This window comes from Apteryx mantelli, chromosome 8 (genome assembly GCF_036417845.1).
Source record: "Apteryx mantelli isolate bAptMan1 chromosome 8, bAptMan1.hap1, whole genome shotgun sequence".
NCBI classification, from domain to species: Eukaryota; Metazoa; Chordata; class Aves; order Apterygiformes; family Apterygidae; genus Apteryx; species Apteryx mantelli.
In genome coordinates, this window is record NC_089985.1 from 35,774,696 (window position 1) to 35,795,387 (window position 20,692).

General features: G+C 37.0%; 1 protein-coding gene across 3 annotated transcripts in view; it reads left to right on the top strand.

The window, feature by feature from the left end:
- OSBPL9 (oxysterol binding protein like 9) overlaps positions 1-20,692 on the top strand; it is a 72,454-nt gene that overhangs the window by 48,913 nt on the left and 2,849 nt on the right. For 2 of the 3 annotated variants that reach the window (XM_067301237.1, XM_067301239.1), the window contains 12 exons: positions 2,111-2,161; positions 7,389-7,427; positions 10,441-10,534; positions 11,079-11,180; positions 14,641-14,800; positions 15,498-15,610; positions 15,902-16,020; positions 17,443-17,528; positions 17,831-18,005; positions 19,705-19,789; positions 20,062-20,172; positions 20,560-20,623. In XM_067301237.1, the coding sequence (XP_067157338.1) occupies positions 2,111-2,161; positions 7,389-7,427; positions 10,441-10,534; positions 11,079-11,180; positions 14,641-14,800; positions 15,498-15,610; positions 15,902-16,020; positions 17,443-17,528; positions 17,831-18,005; positions 19,705-19,789; positions 20,062-20,172; positions 20,560-20,623 (1,199 nt within the window). The remainder of the gene's footprint in view (positions 1-2,110; positions 2,162-7,388; positions 7,428-10,440; positions 10,535-11,078; positions 11,181-14,640; positions 14,801-15,497; positions 15,611-15,901; positions 16,021-17,442; positions 17,529-17,830; positions 18,006-19,704; positions 19,790-20,061; positions 20,173-20,559; positions 20,624-20,692) is intronic. The other variant, XM_067301238.1, reaches the window with a different exon arrangement.

The window sequence follows — 20,692 nt, forward strand, 5'->3', positions numbered from 1 at the left end:
CTCGTTATTTGAGCTAATGCTGAATGGATTACCCTGAATCATGGGAAGAGTCTCTGGACGACATGGCTACTGAGCGTAGTACAGGGTCAGCTTGGGGCCCACTGGACTTGGATTTTTTTATTTTTTCTAGCTGCTGTCACATCAGACCAAAGCTGGCTTCTGCAGAGCAGCAGTACCATCTGTGCATTATCCTGATGAGTGTTTTGGTTTCTGGGAGTCCATATCAGAAGTCCAGTACTGTGCCAGCAAAGAAGCAGCCTGGCTCTGGTGCCACGTTCAGATTTAAGTCTGGCTGCTTAGGATCATAAAATCATAGAATGGTTGAGCTGGATGGGCCCTCTAGATATCGTCTAGTCCAACCCCCCTTCTCAAAGCAGGATCAACCAGAGCAGGACCATGTCCAGTTGGGTGGTGAATATTTCTAAGATTGGAGACTCCACAGCCTCTTTGGGCAACCTGTTCAGTGTTCAGCCACCTCACAGTAAAAAAAGTTTTTTCTTATGTTTAAATGGTATTTCCTGTATTTCAGTTTGTGCCCATTGCCACTTGTCCTGTCACTGGATACCACTGAGAAGAATCTGGCTCCATCTTCTTTATACCCTCCCACCAGATATTTATACGCACTGATAAAATCCCCCCTGAGCCTTTTCCTTTCCAGGCTAACCAGTCCCAGTGCTCTCAGCCTCTCCTTGTATGACAGATGCTCTGGTCTCGCAATCATCTTTGTGACCTTTCACTGGACTCGCTCCAGCGTGTCCATGTCCTTCTTGCACTTCTCTTGAAGTGTGCTACAGGCACAGACCTCTCCAAGAGTCTGCCGAGATTTGGCTGAGCTTATTAGTGCTGGTTAAACACAAGCCAGGCGAGACCTTGGCTGCTCTGCCCAGGATGTTGTGATGGGCGATGGCTGTGTCTCTGTCCTGGTTAGTTTTGTCCAGCCTGAATGTAATGGGACCAGTGGGGCCCAAGATAATTGTGTGGAGCCACTGGTGTCCTGGAAATGTGGTGCAGAAACGTATCAGCCGATTCTCCGTGGAAACAGTTTGTGTCTGGCAGGGTGCTTGTTTGCTAGTTAAAATGGTCAAGACACAAGATGACCCCGTGGGATTATTGATAACACACCCTGGATAATGTTACCCTGGATAAAGTTATAGTGTTATGAGGATGTTGGAGAGCTGACTATAAACCAGCGTTTCAGTAGTTAATAATGTTAAATTTCCTCCGATTCCTACGCCAGTATCAAAACCTGTCCCTCCCTAGTTTCCCCTTCCTTCCACCCACCATTTACCCACAGGTTTGCGCACTGCTTGCTCTTCTATAGATAAACTTTGTCTTGCCTCTTTTAAGGCCCTTTCTAGGTCTCTTTTAGCTAATTTGTTAGTCATTGCTGTTTGGAGATTTTGTTTGCTTGCTTTTTTGGTCTTTTTTTAAACCCTGTCAAAACTTTCTTGCTCTTTTCATCGTTTTCTGTCCTTGCTTCCCAGTCTTGTCATCCTGCATCTTTTGATAGGCTGATGTTAATGTTTCCCAGTGCTCTTGTTTCATGTCCTATTTCTCTCCTTTTTGCTTCACATGTCCAGCTCTTTCATGGTGCTCTCTGCTGTTCTCCTTTTACTGTATTTCATGATATGTTAAGTATCAGAACTAGCATTTTTTACTCTTCTCTAGAACTTCCATTGCTTTCATCTTAATTAACTTCACTTGCTTTCCTTCACCCCTCTCCCTTATCTTCAGCTTACACAGAGAATTTGTCAAGTGTTTAAACCAGGGGATATCTTTATTAAAACTAAAAAAAAGCAGTGCTGCATAAATGCAGTAGGTGTGCTACTTGCTCAGAACTGACCTGCTTACAGCTCTCTGAGAGTTTAAAGTTGGCTTGCATTTCACCTTGATGTCTTGTACGTGACTTTTGGCTACTTCAATTTTCTACAGCTATGCTTTTGTCTTTGGCAAAAAAAGAGGAGGGGAAAATAAGGGTTTACAGAAGTGAGTGTCCATTTAATTCTTACCCAGTATTTCACTTAATATTGTATGTAACTATTAAGATACCTGTAAATATAAAATATAAGATGCTGATTTTGTTTTTTTTTTCTGTTTTTTGTTTTTCTAGAGTATGGTAGAATCAATAAAACACTGCATTGTGTTGCTACAGATTGCTAAAGTAAGTACACTGTAAACAATTTTGAACTTTAATTATATGGCATTAATCTGTGTGAAAACTCATTTTTTCCTCTGACACTTGAAATCTAAGAGTGTACTCGATCACATATGTTCCAGAATGTATTAAAACAAATTGGTGTAGGTTAACTTATACTACTATTTTAATGACTTTTCAGAAATACTGAGTTCCACAGCAGACAATCATGTTCACAGCCAAAACTTCAATTACTTTATTCAGCTTTTTGCTTTTGTTTGATGGGTTTTAATAAGGAAATATTTCTAAACATACTGGCTATAGTCAATATAACCTAATTCGTTTTGTAATTTGTAAAACTTCTAAGATATGAAGATAAGTAATTTATTGTAAGAGGGGGAAGAAGAATCCTTACACAAAAACATCTCTCAGCTTCCTACAAATAATAAAGATTAAAACACGTTTGACAGTCATAAAGTTTGAGCTAAAGTTGGTGCTGTATTGTTCCTATGTTGCCATTGCAAATGTCTTTTTAAAGTACTAGCGTCCCTGCATTCAGCAGGTCAGACTTCCTACCTGGGAAGAAGTTTTTGATATTTATTTTCAGGTTTTTGAATAAGATAATGTATATTTCATTGACTGGTTTAAAAAAACGTTGTCAGGTTATTCATACGTTACCTACTATAAATGATAAAATCACAATAGCTGCTGTGGCCCATTGTAATAGCTATACCAGTAGCATTGCTTCCAAAGCATTCAACTGCTTCTTCACAAGCTGCAGTGATACTCCTAGGTCCCTGACTGGCCAGGACTGGTGCTGTTTTGAATCTGCTTCTAAAACATCTGCTCTTCTTTTGGTCTTTATATTTGCGTTGCAGGGCAATTTTTACTGACCTGAGGGTTGCTTTTCAGGAAACTGATGTTCCAAAAAGCTCAGCATGCAAAAAGAAATTCTTTTAAAGTTCACCAGCAATTTGTAGGAAAAGCAAACTCTGCAAAAGAATGTTTAACTCAAAAATTTGCTTTTCAATTAGACTAAATCAGAGCTTTCTACAAACGTAAGGGTAACAACAAAAATTCAATGAAACTAACTAGTCTTTCTGCTTCATTTAAGAATGTGACTAACATAAACAGTAAAAGGGAAAATTATGATGTTAATAATCTAAACTGTGATTTGACAAGGCTTTTAATAGGTCTCGGGTTCATGATGATGGAATTTCTTGAAATAGGAATTATGTTATTTGAGAATACAATTTGGGTAATACACTTAGAGACTTTCACAGCACTTAAAGGTTTTGTTATCTTGTTAAAGGTAGTGAGATTTGCTTATTGGATTTTTTTTCAAATTCTGTTCTTACCGGTTTTCATATGTGGTATGTAGCATATGTTAACTATGAGCTGCTTATTTATATGTCAGGAGCAAAGTTAAGGAAGATGTTTTTCTGCAAAGAAACTAACTTATACCATTTTCAGAATTTACAACTGATTTTAATCATAACACATTCTAATTTATTCAGAAATAGGCATAGGCACTTCAGTTTTTTTTTCCCTGTACTCTGGATTAACTTTTTTTAGGAGCTTTCAAATATAATGCTGCTGTTTGTCTTCATTTCTAGATGCCCAATACATTTTACAGAATTTTGAGGCCCGTGAAAGTTGAAGTACTTAGAACCTTGCAGGGTTGGGTTCCTCTGGATGCAAAACTCATTCAGTAAAGGGATCAGTGCATCTTTGTGAAAATTAAATGTTCACATTTTTAGTTAATAAAGATAGATAAATTCTGAGGACAAGATGCATTAGTTAACATGTTATGCAGCAACAGTATTTTACAAGTAGCAGGGTACATTGAAATAGTTTTGTGCCACATGCATCTAGAGCCAGAACAACCTGTGTATAGCGTGCAGTGATACCATCTGAATCCTTCAAAGCAGCGATAGCAGAAAAGCCTTGTAAAATCACTAAGTGTTGCAGCAATACTCAATGCTAAAATGAAATCTCCCAAGTGTCCTTAGGGAGTTTCATCTGCATGGGAAGCTGCAGCAGGAGGTTGGCCTGTTGTCTTTTCTCCTCTTCTCCTGGGTGCTGGGACCTCCCAGTCATGGCCTAACTCCTTTTCTCTTGCTCACTTTGTAGCTAGGATGGGCAAGGGGGTTTCAAGAACATGTCAGTGTGTCTCCGCTCAGGACTGCAGGCTGCAGCGGTCCCTCTTGCTGGTGTTGCTGGCCTTGCTCTAGGGGACACAATTTGTTGGTGGGGAATGGAGGGAGAGAGAGGGAGAGAAGTAAAGGCGCAGTGGGTCTCAGTTGCAGTACTAATACTCTGTACAGTGTAGCACTAGCGGAAGAGTAATGTCGTGGAGCCTTTGGTAGTGTCAGTACTTAATCATTTGCTTTCATTTGGTACTAGGTATATTTAGAATTGCATTAGTAGCGTGATTCCAGCAGGTTGCATGTCGTTATTTGGTGGATTTGGGAGAGTCGGTTATAGATTAGATGATAGTACCCTAGTTTTCTTATGCAGACATGTAACTTGCTTGTTACACGTTGTTTCTCCAACAGCTACCTCGATACAGCAACTGCCTCATTTTTGGTTGCTTACTTTATAAATGTATGTAACTGTTGTAATTGTCACAGAGGTTCAATTCCTGTGAAATTTTGCTTTTTTTTTTTTTAGCTCAATTTTGCAGTGTAGTAGCAAAGCTGAAAGAGCAGAATTATAGTCTGCTTTTCAGATTCTTGCTCAAAGCCGGTTACAGGTGGCTGAGTTAGCTTTCTGGGGCAGTTGACTTTTGAATTCCATTTCTGTAATGTGCTACGGGTGAGTTTAGTGGGGCAAGGGCAAATATCGTTCAGTCTTGTGCTGATGATAAGCTTATCTTTGTAAAGTTGGGAAATAGCTTATTGACAACAGACAAACTGAACTTGTAGTGGCAGTTATATGGCCATTTTTTGATCAGGTTCAGGGCTCTGCTGCTCCAAGTAGCATATAAGCATAAAGGTAGATGGAGTTGGGGTCCTTTTGGGGACTAAATCGGTAAATGGAAGAAGTTGATTCATGCACAGTGAAAAATATCCTCTTTAAATCTTCCTGCTATTTTAATAACCTCTCTTCTGCTTTGTCTTCCTCCTCTCTCTCTTAAGCAAATACACTTGTTGACAACGTGGCATTTTTGATTTTCTTTTTTCCTTTCCATGAGCTTTATTGATATCCTGATTTCTTACTGCTGTAGGCAATAAGAGTATAGTTCTGTCAGTTGCATATATGTAAAACGTTATATATGTAAATTTTCTCGAGGCTGACTGGTAGCTTTCTGTTGAGTTCTCCAGTATATAATCTTCTAAGAGTCTAGAAGTTTTCCCAAAGCTATAAGGCAAGTATGGCTGATGACTTCCTCTGCTAAAATTAAACCATTTTATCAATACCCCTCCCACCTGTACTTCTACAGTGCCTTTCCTGTTAGGAGACACACTTCATAGTTACCTGCTGATTGTTTGCATACCTTGAAAAATGGCATCCTTTTTTTAAATATTTGGAAAGTATTTCGGTTTCAAATATGTAGACATTTATTATTTGGATGATTTTGATATATTGAGGCAAGCTGGTTTCTTATTGTGCGTCAAGTTGAACTGCTCTGTGGAGTTATAACAGCCCGCCTTGTACAATCATGAATAATAGGAATATGAATAATTTAATAATGAATAATGAAGTAAATACCAACTCAGTAGGTATATGATATAATACAGTGCTTTTACAAATACATCTTACTGAAAAGCAATCAAAATAAACTAAGTGGGATGGGTAGGTGAAGCATTTGGCTTGCGTGAATGACAGTTGAAGTTGTCCAGTTTTGCTGATCATCTCTGCGTGTAAAATATATGTAATGGTCTCTCAGTGGTTTGCTAAACTGTAGTCTTATAACAGAAATCTATATCATACACTTTATGAAGTAGCTTTTATTATTTAGATACTTAGCTTTGGATCTTTGCCTTCCCTTTTTCACCCCATCGCTTGCAGTTGGTTTTGCCTGTCTAGCTTTGGGGCACTTCTCCCTTCCTTACCTCATCAACATGCCACACGCGTTGCTGGCTCTGCATTGCTGGGACAGGATCGCAATCTCTTGTCTTATTTCTTATACACAAGAGATGATAATATAACATGGAAATTTTGTGTGTGGAAAAAATGTTAATATATTTTGGGCGCAGGTGGCACTTTTGTTTGTCAGTTTGCAACCCAATGGACCTCAGTGTCCCTAGTGCCCCCTTTTTGTCATGGAAAGCCTTGCTTAAGAAATGTCAACTAGCAGACATGAAATTTGGGCAGCCTGTTGCCAAAACGTATAAGCTAAAGGAGAGTGTAATATTGTAGCCATTTTAAGTATCAAAACATATGTATGTTCTAACTTTATTTTCAATATTATTTACAGCTTTTTTCTTTTCTTGATTCTCTTTTTCTTCATAACTTTGACAACTGGAAATTTGGGGAAATACTCTGCAGATGTCTTATGTTTTACACTGACCAAAGCAATGGATAGATGTGCTGGCTAATATGAACTTCTTGGCAAAAATGAAGAGATTTGACTGAGTGGATTAACAAAATTTAACACTGTTGCTGCCACAGGGTTAAACCTGTGCTCACTGTAGATTGGCATTAACTTGCCTGTTGCTAGCGTAATTTCCCCCCGATGACCGTTCTTTCCATGCATTGCCTGCTCTGCACGTAAGCCTATAGGCCAAAGCTAGTCTCTTAATAAGATAAAGGGGTTTTAAAATCTAGTAGAGCTTAAAACATTTAATTTCAAAAGGCACTTCTGCCTTTCAAAAGCCAGAAGTGCTTTTGGAAATTTGACCTAGATGCTAACCATTGCTCTTTAGAAACAAAGAACTTAATGTGTTTCAGTATTTAGGGACTTGCTGGTACTACAGACCATGTTTTGGGGGACTCTCAGTTATTTAGCAGGAACCTACGTTGTAAGGCATAATAGCATTATACAGTGTGGAAGGGATATTTTTAAAATTGTTCAGATTTGTGTGGACAGGTCTTCAGAACACCCTAATCATCGGATATGTGGTGATGATGTATAGAGTTGTTTCTTCTGAATCTAGCTGCTATTTCACATGATGAGAAACATTAACATTTTATGGCTGAAAATGTAAACATTCCTGAGAGAAACTTACTGTTATAGTTCTCACATAACACAGAACTGATAAGTCATGCAAGATTGATATGTTGATATTTTTAACATTTTTTCCTTAAGGACCAAAATAATGAGGAGAAGCACGCAGATGGACTTATAGTAAGTTTAAATCTAATCTTTATCTGCCTTTATTTCTGCAGACCATGTGAACAGAGACCTGAATTTCCACTCATTTTGCAACATACTTCCTTCTTTCTCTAGTTTACTGCTTCAAGTCTCTTGTTAAAAATACTGTTGAGCTGTTAGCTTCTGAGGTTGGCTGCCACTTTTGCCATTAGAAAATACAGTGACCGGTTTTATACTGACTGTTTTAAATGGCAGTACTATGACTGAACACTTAGATAAAAATCTGCCATGTGAACAGATGCAAGGGGCAATCACTGGGATAGAAACAGTTTTGTGTTCCATCTGAAGTATCTTTATGTATAAAATAGATCTGCTATCCATGTGCTTCAAGTAGTTTGTCTTCTCTGCTGTGCTTATCTGACACAAAGTTGTATTAGGTCCGTTTCAGCAGTGTTTCATCTTTAATACAACTTCTTCATTTTCAGTGACTTCTGTCATCTCTGCTTTCAGTCATATGTGACTTCTGTTTCTTTGTTCTGTTTCTGTCACTTGAATACCTTCCAGATATTTTTAATAGGAGGTTGGTTTCAGTATAACATAACTCTCTAAAAATCACAGTTTGTTTTAAATACAGTTGACGGTAATTCCTAAGCTCTACTTTCTCTTTCTGTGACATACAGTTTTAGCAGTATGATTTTTCTGGTGTGAACTTTGAAGTAAAGATGCATGTACAAGTTTTGGTTTCATGCTTATTGTAAATATATGTGGAGAGTCACATAAGGTAAGGGAATACGTTCTGTTGCATGCCCTGGAAGAGAAGTCGTGCAGCTGTACGCTACTGCAGTTTCCTGTGGCAGAGATGATCTGCAGCTCTACGTGTTTGCCTCTTAACTAGATCTCTTTTCTCAGAAATGCAATACAGATATTAGGACTTTCGATAGTCCTGAATTTTATTAGCCACTACTGTAATTGTCCCTGACCTAGGTTATGTGGAAAAAAATGTATTTTTGTAAGAATATGTAAAGTGATGCAGCAGTGATTGTGAAGGTTGAAATTTGGGTGCCACTGAGGTTGATAGTGTAGCTCCCATTAGCTTGGGTTTAAGTTCAGGATATCGCTTTAGGTTCAGGCAGGAATATGCTATCAGCTTGATATCATGGTAAAAGGAGTTTGTCTTTTTTTATTTGACTGTTTTTTTTTGTTAATTATTATTAAAATAAAAGAATAGGAAATGCTTTTAGATATGCCTTTGTCTGTTTATAAACCATGAAGGCATACCCCAAAATACTCAAGGCAAAACTCTAGTTAGTGGTGCAGGATGGAGAAATATTTAAGAATAAGGTTACAATCCTGCATACAAAGTCAAAGATGAAGTTGCTGTGTTTTCTCTTTTATTATACCAGTGTTCTGCATCATATAGCTTTTAGCTTTCCTGAAAGCTAGGGGAGGTAGAAATAGCAATGGCATTTTGTGCCTCATAGGACTCATCTTGTTTCTTAAGGTCTCTCAGGTCTGATCGTGATTTTTAACTGTGAAATATGTAGGACAGGGACCTACTTATGTTGCATGCATAATTGCACAAGCAGTTGCAGTAATGTGTAAGGGACGGTTGTTTCTAGGCTGGAGCGCGGTGGAGTAGCAGTACAGGTACTGGACTGATTATTTGCATGTTAGTCATAAGTCACATCAGCCAAAGCTTAGGAGAGCAATTTTTTTTTTTTTTTGATAAACAGGGAATAGTAGTGTTGTTTTCAATTAAATAAATTCTGTGCTATAAAAAAATTTCATTGGATTGCTGATCCTGACGTAGAAGTAAAGTTCAAAATAAGGGTTAACTAGGAAAAGAGGCGAGAAAGAAGTCATCCCTGTGTAGGAAGATGGGAGAAGGTTAAAATGATCAGTTTCCCTCAGTCTACATGCAAATGAAAATTATTTAAGAGTAAAGGAAGGGAAGAAGATTGACTTTTTTTAATAGCAAAATTTTAAATACTGATCTAAAAAGAGGATAGGATTAAACACACAGATTAAAATTAAAAGCAAAGCTCATCTTTTTTTCTTCTTTTTAAGCAGAGCATTTTTTAAAAATAGAACTCAGTATTATTATGTTTCTACCTGCACTTGGTATTTTTCTATTTAAGCATAGTAACAAGACTTGCTAACAAATCAAGGCGAAGATTTTCACAGTTCTGATGAATTAATGTTTTTTTAATTGCAAGAGGTTTGGAAAGGGGTTTTACGTGCCTTTTACCCAATTAATAGCCAGAACATGGCAATTCTGTTCTTTGCATGTAAACCTATATAGGAGCAATTGTTAGATTATAACAAAATAAAAGGTCAGTTAAGCAAGGTAAAATCATGCTAATTTGAATTAAAAGACACTGCTGCTTATCCAGCAAGTATCTTGGAAATCTAAAAGCCAAGAACATTTACTGAAGTCAGTGACTTTTAAGCGCTGAGTTGGGCTGGTGCTTGGTTTTCAGAGAGCCTGAGTTTGTCCTGGGAGATGGAGATGTGCTGAAAACTGTCAGCTTGTATTCACAAGAATTTTGGCAACAAAGTGCCACTTTATGGCTGTAAATGTGCAAATATCCTGTTTTAATTCATACATTGATTTAGTGTTGTCTGGACAAATTATTTTCTGAAGAAGTTGTTTTTAAAAATACAGACTACTTATCCTAATTTTGCCAGATGATTTGTGTCCTTCTTTCTCCTCCTGCACACAATAGTTATTAATGGACATTGTAAAGCATAGCAGAAGATAAAACTTGAAATACAGAACTCTTTATAAGATGATTCAAATCTGTAGCAAATTCAGTTTGGTAATTTAAAGTTTGTGCAAGAATCAAAGTATTACTGTTTTGAAAGTATTTCTCATGTCCTCAGCTGTCAATTTGTGTGTCATTTTTCCTCTCTCAGGACTTTGCTATCTTGCATTTGGGCATTTCTTGCGCTCACAATGTTCTTACTATCTATGTTTTTTTCCTTTTCTTTTTTTCTTTTGTTTTTTAATTAAAAAAAAGATTGTACTTTTGTTTCTTTGTCTCAGAGTACTATAAATCCTGTTGACGCGGTGTATCAGCCTAGTCCTTTGGAACCATCAGTGATCAGCACGATGCCTTCCCAGACTGTCATACCTCCAGGTATGGTACATAGAAAGAAGCTCAGTAGAAATATTAATGAACAGAGGAGGATGAAACTGCAGTCTAGATGCAGAGGCTGCATGATGCTGGGTAGCTTCTGTGTCATGTTTGCAAAACAGATACACTGCACTTGGTGGGGCGCACACACCACAGCAGTGGGAAGGAAGGAGAAGGAGTGGGAAGCATTGAGCCAGCCTGAGCCTGTAGCTTTGTGAATACGCTGATTTGTTTTTCTGGTTCTAAATTACTAGCTTACATTTCTAATATATATTTTTAGAATAAATGAAACTATAGTTTTCAGAAAACATAAAACCTTACTAACTACGATTTTTTTTCTTAATCCCATCTTTGCCTATTAATGAAAAAAGCTAGATAATGATGGAAAAGTGCATTTTTCTGTCTAAATGGCTTTTATAGACAAGGACTTCTTTTTGTGAAGGTGAGGTGAAACAATGGGGCATCTCCTTCCCAACAGAAGCACAATTCTCCTATTTAAACATGGGTTTTGAGTTGTTTGGTTTAACATATCAAAATATCCCCCTAGAACCTGCTCAGTTGTGCAAATCAGAGCAGCGACCCTCATCCTTGCCAGTGGGACCTGTGGTAGCATCACTTGGAAATCAGACTCCAACACCAAATAGTACAGGTACAGTTTTGTGCGACTGTCTTATCAAAGTACAAGAAACAAAACCTGAATATGTAGTGTCTATAATCTAATGTAACTGTCTATTATGATAATGTTATTTAGGCCAATTATAAAGGAAGAGTTTAAACTACTAGAAATTTTGTTCTTAGTCTTATCTCTTCGTGTGAGCAATACTGATATTCCCACTGATCACTTCTTCAGAGTTTCACCTTTTCTGTTCTGATGTGATTTTGGGGGGGGGGGGGGATACAACTGCTTGGCTTGAGCTAATAAACTTATAAGCTGGTCTAACCTATGTTTCGCTATATTTCTGAGAAATAGTTCTGAAGCAAGAGGAGTCTCCCTGTGCCTTTGTGACATGACTGCCAGCTCTCTCAGTAAATTTCTCTGCCAAATGTGTGTAGCCTTTGCTTTCCAAATCCTGACTCAGATGAAATCTTCCTCAGGGCCTTCATTTTTATTCCTTGACTTGACGGTTTTCTTTCTTGAAAACCCCAGAGTTTTTCCTTCTATTTAGATTTTAATCTCCTCCACTGTAGATCGTTTTCACGCACAAATGATCATGATCATATCAGCCTACATCTTGCTTTTAATCAATGTCCATTTCAGTGTTTTAAAATCAATTATTCTGGCTCCTGAATATCATACTTAAATATGTAGGAATACTGCTAGCTTGCTCTTTTATTTCCACCATCACAATCTTACAGCAATCAGCACAAGGATTTTGCAGTTACTACATCATGCATGACCTTTTGTTTTTTTAATTCATTTATTCCTCCCTCTCCCTCTTAAACAGTATTAATTTGAAATAAAACAGATAATTTTGTAAGTTATTTTATGATGTAAAATCACCTTTCCAGTTTATTTGAAGATAGATTTCTACAGCTTTCTCTCTTTAACAGTTGAAGAGTAATTATTAAAATGCTGCACTTAAAATGAAATTGAACTTGTAATACTCTATTGGATTATAGTATTTTGTTCAAATACCTAAAAACTAATCCCCCTTTATTGAAAAACATGATGAGATGTCCCCAAAACTAAAGTTAAACAGAACTTAAAAATACAACCTGATTTATTGCTGTAATGTAAATCAAGAAAAAGCCTCACTAACTACTTGGTTTTCATTTATATTCCAGTAAGCTAACAGGCTGCAAGGATGGTTTAACCACCACCACCCACCTCAAAAAAGAAAAGCACAAACAACCCTCATGTTCTCCTTGTTTGAGCTAGCTGTAACTGTAGTATTTCAAGAATGTCTAATTAGACTTAAAGTCTTAATGAGGGAGAAATATCAATACAGTAAGTTCTAGACTGCCACTGGCTTTATAAAACTTTATTTTTAAAGAATTAGAAAGTGATAAATATTTTACTACATACTCCTTGCTTTTTGTCTGTTCTTCTCGTCTTCAGTATGACTTAAGAAAGTAGGAAGAACATAGAAATTGTCACCTTAAATTAGACCTAATATCCATCTTAATTCATTACCTACCTGCAGTTGTTTCAGAAGAAGCAATAGGAACCCCGCAGAAAGCGGCTGTGGGATAATCTGCTTCCCAGCAGGAGGTGTCGGCTTGAATGCTAACAGCTAGAGATTTGCTTAACCTTTGAAGCTCGAGGTTTAATTCTCTTTCCACAGAATTTTAATAATTAACTATCATGTAGGGTACTACTAACTATAAAAAGTATTTAAAATTCTGAGTCCTTGATCTCAAACACTTCATGTGAAATGAATTATACAACATGTAATTAAACTGTGAGGAAAACTCTTACTTGTGTGCTGGTTTTGAATGTATCGTCTAATGTAATAGGGAAGATCTCATGTTTTGAAAAAGGAAGATGAAATCCTCTATATATCATATATTGTTTTGAATGTTTTTATCATATTTTCTTTCTCATTTACATTAAATATAAGCTAGTCTTATGAATTATTCTTTCATACAAGTTATTTCAGTCTTTGAATGCTTCTTTGCTTTAATTTCAGTAGTATCTGTTTTAAGATGAGCTGACCAATATTACATACACTATTCCAGATTGCACTGTTGAAGTATATGAAGTTGCTATAATCATCTGTGCTTACACTTCCTTGGGAAAGCTAATCTTCTAATTTTTTAAAAAATCATAGTTACATAGCCAGCATAAATTTTTATTCATCTGCCTACACTGACTGTTACTTTCCTGATCTGATGTGTTGATTGTATTGTCCAGTCATCTTAAAACTCTCCCAGCTCCCTCCTAATTTTTTCTGACTTTGTGTATGTAAATAATTATGTTCTGTTACTTTGTTACTACCCTTCCTTCCCAGAACACTAATAAGTGTGTTAAACTGTACTTGCCCCAATCTGAAGAATGAAGGATATCAGTGCTAGCTTTTTGACAGACTTTGTCATGACAGAGTTCTACTTTTAGTCTTACTCTATGCATCTCATCTTCTAGTTAATTTCTGATGTTTATATTATTTATGTAAACACCTTAGTTTGCTTAGTATCCTCAATTGTGACTGAGGCTTCCACAAAATGGTCTGTGTCACTGTTCCCTGTTTTGTTTTTATTCTTTTGACTTTTTTGAAAAATTGTAAGTTAGTGGTGAGACAGGATTCCTATAGTCCTTTTTAGTTTTGTGTATAGTTTTGGGCTCCACAGTACAAGAAAGACACAGACCACCACGATGATTAGGAGGCTGGAGCACGTGGTGTACCTAGAGGCTGAGAAAGCTGGGTTTGTTCAGCCTCGGGAAGGTCAGGCTTAGTGGGGATGGTATTGCTGTCTTCTGCTACCTAAGGGGAGGGTATAGAGAAGACAGAGCCAGGCTCTTCCTAAGAGATGTGCAGCAAAAGGATGGGGCAATGGGCACGTGGTGCAAGGAGGGAAATTCCAAATAGATACCAGAAATCTTTTTTTGGGGGGGAGGGGAGGGGCTTAGCGCACACGCGCTCTCTCTCTCTCTCTCTCTGTGTGTGTGTGGTCAAACTTTGGAAAAGGTTCCCCAGAAAGATTGTGAAATCTTCATCTTGGGAGATACTTAAAACCTGACTGGATATGATCCTTAGCAAACTGATCTAACTTTGAAGTTGTTGGTGCTTCAAGTGGGGAGTTTGACCAGATGACTTCCAGAGGTCCTTTCCGACATAAATTATTTTATGAATCTATACAAGTTTTCAGTATTATTATTTTGCTTTTAATCTACAACTTTGGGAGAAAAGTCTTTTTTATTTTATTTTTTTTTTATTTTTACTGTTGTTCTGTGTTCTCGATGTTCCTGGTAGACCTTTCTTTTATTAACTGTTACATGAAATTGAACGTGAACCTGACTAATTATCACTTCTAATTTTGTAAGTTATCCTATCTTCTGAGTTCACTTCAATCTTTATTAATTTGATCTAACCTATTCATAAATTAGAACTGGTGGATTTTAAAATCATTTCTGTTTTATTATATCTGTAATTCTTTCTAATACTCTGTAGGAAGTGGACAGTCAGCACCTAGCAGCAGCCTAACTTCTCCGAGCCATGTCAATCTCTCTCCAAATACAGTCCCGGATTTTTCCTACTCGAGCAGTGAGGATGAGTTCTATGATGCTGATGAATTCTATCAGAGCAGTTCTTCCCCAAAGCGATGTATAGAGTAAGTAGCTGAAGGACTGCAGTACCTGCTAAATACAGTTTTTATCTACAAGTGCATGGTTTGTCTACTTTTAGGGGTTAGTTAATCTAAATAAGCAAATAAGTCATACTGGCAAAAAACTTTTTCATGTAACAGAGTAAGATCAGTCCCCCACAGCACAGTTCTCTGTCAGGGATGCAGTTTCCTCCCCTATTCCTTCTTCCACCACCCCATTGCACCTGATATATATGTTGGCAAAACTAATGTAGACCAAACTTGGGAAGGCACCAGCTAAGAAAGAGAATTAATGTGTGACCTTTGGGTATTTCATACCTATTTGTTGCAGCATTTGGTAAATAAATGATCCTTCTCACACCTACTAGAAAGTCTTTAAGAAGTTGACTTCCTTTCCCCAAAATCTCTATTTACTATTTCTTTTATTATTGTTATTAGAAAATGAATTTTAAGAGATGGTACATGTTTCAAAGAGGAATTACAGTCAGCCTTTTTATACCTTTACCTTATAACCTAAGACTGCAGGCTTTCCCAGGCATTAGGCTCCATTCCATTTTAGGTTTTCTGTGAATCAGCATATAGCATATGTGCTAACGTCTGTCAATGAACTCCTTAGGAAATTGATGCCAATGTACATCAAATTGTAATAACTTGGTCTGAATTAGTTCATTGTGAATCATGAGAACTTAATACTCTTCTTTAGTTCTTCAGGGTCTGCTGCCATTCTGACTCGCAGCAGCACGGGAAGTAGTCTGAAACGTCCAGATACCACGGAGTCCCTCAATTCTTCCATGTCTAACGGGACAAATGATGCTGGTAAGAGGACTGCGTTAACTTTCAGTAGGGAGCTCTCAGTTGTTAATCTGTTTGTAAACTGTGTTGATATATGTATGATCATAGAGATGACATGATGCTTGTGGAAAGTGGTTTATCTGCTGTTTCTTTACTAATGGAGAATTGTCAAATTTGAAGACTTAGAAAATCTTAATTTTATGAGTAATGCTTTTTTGACACCTAATATGTATGCTAAATTAAATATAGGCAATCTTTGGAGGTTTTATATCTTTCAGCAAAGAAAAATGAAAACTATTTGGTCTTTCTCTTTAGATCTCTTTGATCCTCCTGATGACAGAGATGATGATGGGGAAGGAGAATCAGTGGAAGAACATAAGAGTGTTATCATGCACCTCTTGTCACAAGTTAGATTAGGAATGGATCTAACCAAGGTAAGCTTGCCTACTGTTCATTTATGGAAGTTATCCTGAATTCTATGTAAATCAATTCAATATTAAAGTAATATTCTAACTGTACATTTGTTCTGAGAGCCAGTTAAGCTGTAATCTCTTTTGTGTGATATATTTTTTAATTGGAGTTGTTACTGGGAGGGGGAAAATGAACACAGAATAAATATATCCAACTGCTAAAATCCTGTAGATTGGGGAATAGGTTGCTATGGAAAATAGCTTTTTGTTCTCTTTGAACCTGGTCCTTGCCTGTAGATTTGGGATAAGAGGGATGCTGTATGTGGTAGTAATCTTTCTCCAGTCCTTCTGCTTCCTAGAACAAAGATCTGCAAGATCCCAATGTATGGTAACATTCAGTAAGATAACATTAATATAAAAGGGGGAATTGAGCATATAATGAAATGCCTTGCTTAACTGGGATCATGTTGAATAAGTTGCTGCTTATTTTAAAATGCTATTTGTGGGATTGGCAAGTATTGAACTGGAGACTTCTGGAATGTGATTCATGATGCAATGAATAACATTTTGGAGGTATTGATTTTTCTAGACACCTTGGTTAAACTTAAACAACTAATTCCAGATATCATTAGTTTCCTTAAGTGGATGACTTTCTAAACTCTCTGGTGTGGAACTCGTAATGGACAGTAAAAAGATGAACTGAAAACACTTATGAGGAAGGAGCAGGTAGCTCACATGTAAATACAGAAGGTTTCTGGGCTGTTCTGAACAGTAAGCGATCCAAAAGACATCCGTTTTGGGGACTCCTGACATAGTCCAAAAGTTACTGATCTCAAGTTAAGCTGCCAAAAAGCATTGTGTGAATGCTTCTTGTCTGCATCGCTTTAAAATCAACTACGGCAATCCACGCTGCTTTCAGCAGTGGTTTATGCTACACTGAATCAGACTGAGCTGATCCACATGAGTGGATCCTGGGAGTTACTGTTGGGGAAGAATAGTGGTAGGGGAGAGATTAACCTTCATCTTGATAGAAGTGAGTGAAAATTTAGTTTCCATTGGATATATAAGAGAATGTGACTCCATGGAATGAGATTTTGACTATAACTGAAAATTAATTGACAGTGTACACATAGAAGAAACGAAATGTGTTCAGTGTTACTGTAATAAAGAACAACTTTTTATAAGCTCAGCCATACAGCTGGATGTGCTTTGGGTGTGACTCAAGTATACACAAGACAAGAGGCAGTTCAGTTTAGACCTTTGGTTATATAGATGATGCCAACTGACCTGCATATGTCAGAACTCATTGGTAAGTTTGAGGACCCAGCTGACTTGGAGAACTACAAAGCCTTGGGTGGTTTGTAAGCCATTTACGATGAGCATGTAGAATGCTTTTGTGCAGGATGTTAAAATATCTTGATTTGTAAGTTATTTTTCTTTTCCCAGGTGGTTCTTCCAACTTTTATCCTGGAAAGAAGATCACTGTTGGAAATGTATGCTGACTTTTTTGCACATCCGGACTTATTTGTCAGGTATTTGATTTTCAAAGTAGAGCATTTTAGCTGGTTCTGCTGCTGTTTATGGCCCTTGAGGACTGTCAAAAGTGTTACTAGTTTTGAATAATAATGCTTGGGTTTTGATCAAAACTTGAAAGTTAGTCAAAGTAGTCAAACGCAGTAGTGTAGTCAAACTTCTAGCTATTGAAAAAATCTGCTGCATTTGAAGTAAAAATACTTGGAGCATTAGTATTTACATTTTGATTCCTGTTGGGAAGCAGTGACTTGCTTGCATTACATATTGCCTGTCCTTTTTTTCTCTCTTTTGGCCCATGTAGCATTAGTGACCAGAAGGATCCAAAGGAACGAATGGTTCAAGTGGTTAAATGGTACCTCTCAGCTTTTCATGCAGGAAGAAAAGGGTCGGTTGCTAAAAAGCCTTACAATCCCGTTTTGGGCGAGATCTTCCGATGTCATTGGGTATTACCAGGCACTGAAGGTGAAGATGATATGGTTAGTTTTCTAGTGGTATCTTTTTTGGTGCTTATAATGCATGCGAGTAATTCCCTAAGCTCTATTAATTTACTGACTGGAATGGCTTATGCTATGTTTATGTAGCAAAATTGATGAAAATGTGGCAATATCTTAACTGATTTTTCTCCATTCTCCTTTTCCTTGGGCAGATGATGTTTAAAATATCTTGCGTAGCAAAATTTGAGCAATGAAAATTTTTATTATTTTTAAGAACCTTTTGACTTGTTGAAAAAGCTTTTTTTTCTGAACTGTTTTCTAGCACTGAGTGTGAATTTCTTTCTTTCCAAAGTTCTGATTTTATCAGTTCTCTAATCCCTTACATTTTAATAGTGGGTTCTTTTTCCATCCCTTAGAACCTGGGAGGCAGTGCAGTTTCTTCACTATATTTCATTCTCCTTTTAAAATCCTTTCCTAGATTTTGAAAGGTATGAAGTCATACTTCTCAAATTTGGAGTCTGAGCTATTTTAGTTGTACATCTGTATCTGACCACTGTTCCTTTTGTACTTTACTGGAATATGTGTGGCCAACTGAAGGACGGAGTAGAAGTCTCACTTTTGTGATTTGAAATTACCAGTCGATGATCTCTGCTTTTCCCCTATTTGTCCAAGCTTCAATCAGCCTCAAGGATTAATCAGAGATATTTGTGCACGTGAACCATAGTCAACACGATGCCCTACTAATTCTGGAGAAAGCTGTAACACTTACTTAAAAAAAACAAAAAACCCCCAAAGTGTTGCTTTTTAACCTGGGAAATCACAAATGATGACGTGGGAAGAGCTCATGTTCTAATCAGTGAGGCACGATTCTGGAGATCATCTGCTAAAATACTTCACGTAGCCTCAGTGTCGTATGTCCTAACGTGATTGAGAGGTGTAGTATTTTTCCAGTTTAATGAGTTTTTGATGTTAAAGAGATTTGTCTTGTATCAGAGGTACTTTGTGGAACCACACGAATTTCTAGGTTGAACTACCACTGCAGTCCCACATCACACTTCTAGATTAAGTTGCTTTTCAAAAATCAGCATTTCTCCTCCTGTTTATTTCAGGATGGATCTGAAGTAAAATATCTCTTGCTCTCTTTTTTGCATTTACTGTTTGTTTGATTAAATCTTTCTGTTGTTTCTGAGGTGAACATTTGGACTGTGCTGGCATAAGGACAGTATTGTGCTGGTGCTTCCATCGCTTCTAACTATGAGTTATATTTTCCTGTTTTGCTACAGGAAATGAATGCATTATATGGTTGTGTGATGCACATAATCTGATTATTACTAATATGCATATAAAACTTGCTCAGAAGCAAAAATGGAAACTTTCTGCTACCCATCTGCTATTACTTAATAAGAAATTAAGTAGATTTAAGTATTACTTTGTAATTGGATTTATATGTGACTGTTCCGGTTTAACTGGGGTTTCAGTATCATGGACATGTCTCTGAATACAGTTATAGTAAAAACAAGAGAACAAAAATTGGAAATTCTTTAAAGGCATCATAGGTTCAGAAATCAGGAGTTATTCCGTACTCAAATTAAGCAAACAGGCAAATACATTAAGACTATTGCAATACATTTTTAGAAGCCTATTTTAAATGTAGAAGCAGCCTCTCTTAGAAGCATCCATTCACTTCTTGGTGTTTTGAAAACACCATCAGTGAATGAAAAACCTCTTTATTATCTTGCAGGAACCAGTTTCAGAAGGACCAATTCCTTGGGTCAGTAAAAGCAGTGTAACGTTTGTGGCAGAGCAGGTCTCTCATCATCCTCCAAGTAAGTTGACAATAACTCTGCTAACGGAGATGGTATCTCATTTATCTGGATAGGAGCAACAGTAAAGTCAGCTTTTAGTTTAGATTTTGGATTTATGTTTTCTGTATGAATTTGAGAGCTAAAAGCTGTGTTCTCTATAGACTGTTTTCATGAGAAACAGTTTGCAAACTCTGTAGCCATGTAAGTATCAGGCCCTTTGCAGTATTTCCTGATTGATAGAGTAATTTGGAAAAAAGTAGTATTGATGTCTTGTTAACACTTCTTTCCTTCAGTTTCAGCATTTTACGCAGAGTGTTTTAGCAAGAGGATACAATTCAATGCTCATATATGGACCAAGTCAAAATTCCTAGGAATGTCTATTGGTGTTCATAATATAGGGCAAGGTAAGTGTATGTGAATTCAATAAGAGAGAAATTAACCTTCGGCAACTCAGATTTTTACAGAAAATATTTCAAGTCATTCTCTTAAACATGAGCATTTGAATTGGCATCTCTAGATTTTACATCTCTAGAAACTTCAGATTCCCTGTGTAGAAAATTTACACAAAGTGTGCTTAAATCGCTTTGGGCCCAGTCTCTTTGTGAGCACCACAGTTCTCCCAGCTTTCTCTAGAAGCTAATCATACTCAGCATCTGTGAAAAAATAAAGCCCTTCACCTTTCCTTTTTTATGTTACCTGCTTTTAATGAAGTATTTCAGGAGATTGCTATGAAAAGTTTTATAGAAATTTTGCTGGATGTTTTTAAATCTATTTTTATTTTTCTTTGATAGGGTGCGTCACATGTCTAGATTATGATGAACACTATATTTTGACCTTCCCCAATGGTTATGGAAGGCAAGTAAATGCTCTACCTGATATTTTCATTTTTAATGCCTTGTAATACTTTAATGGTTATGTAACACT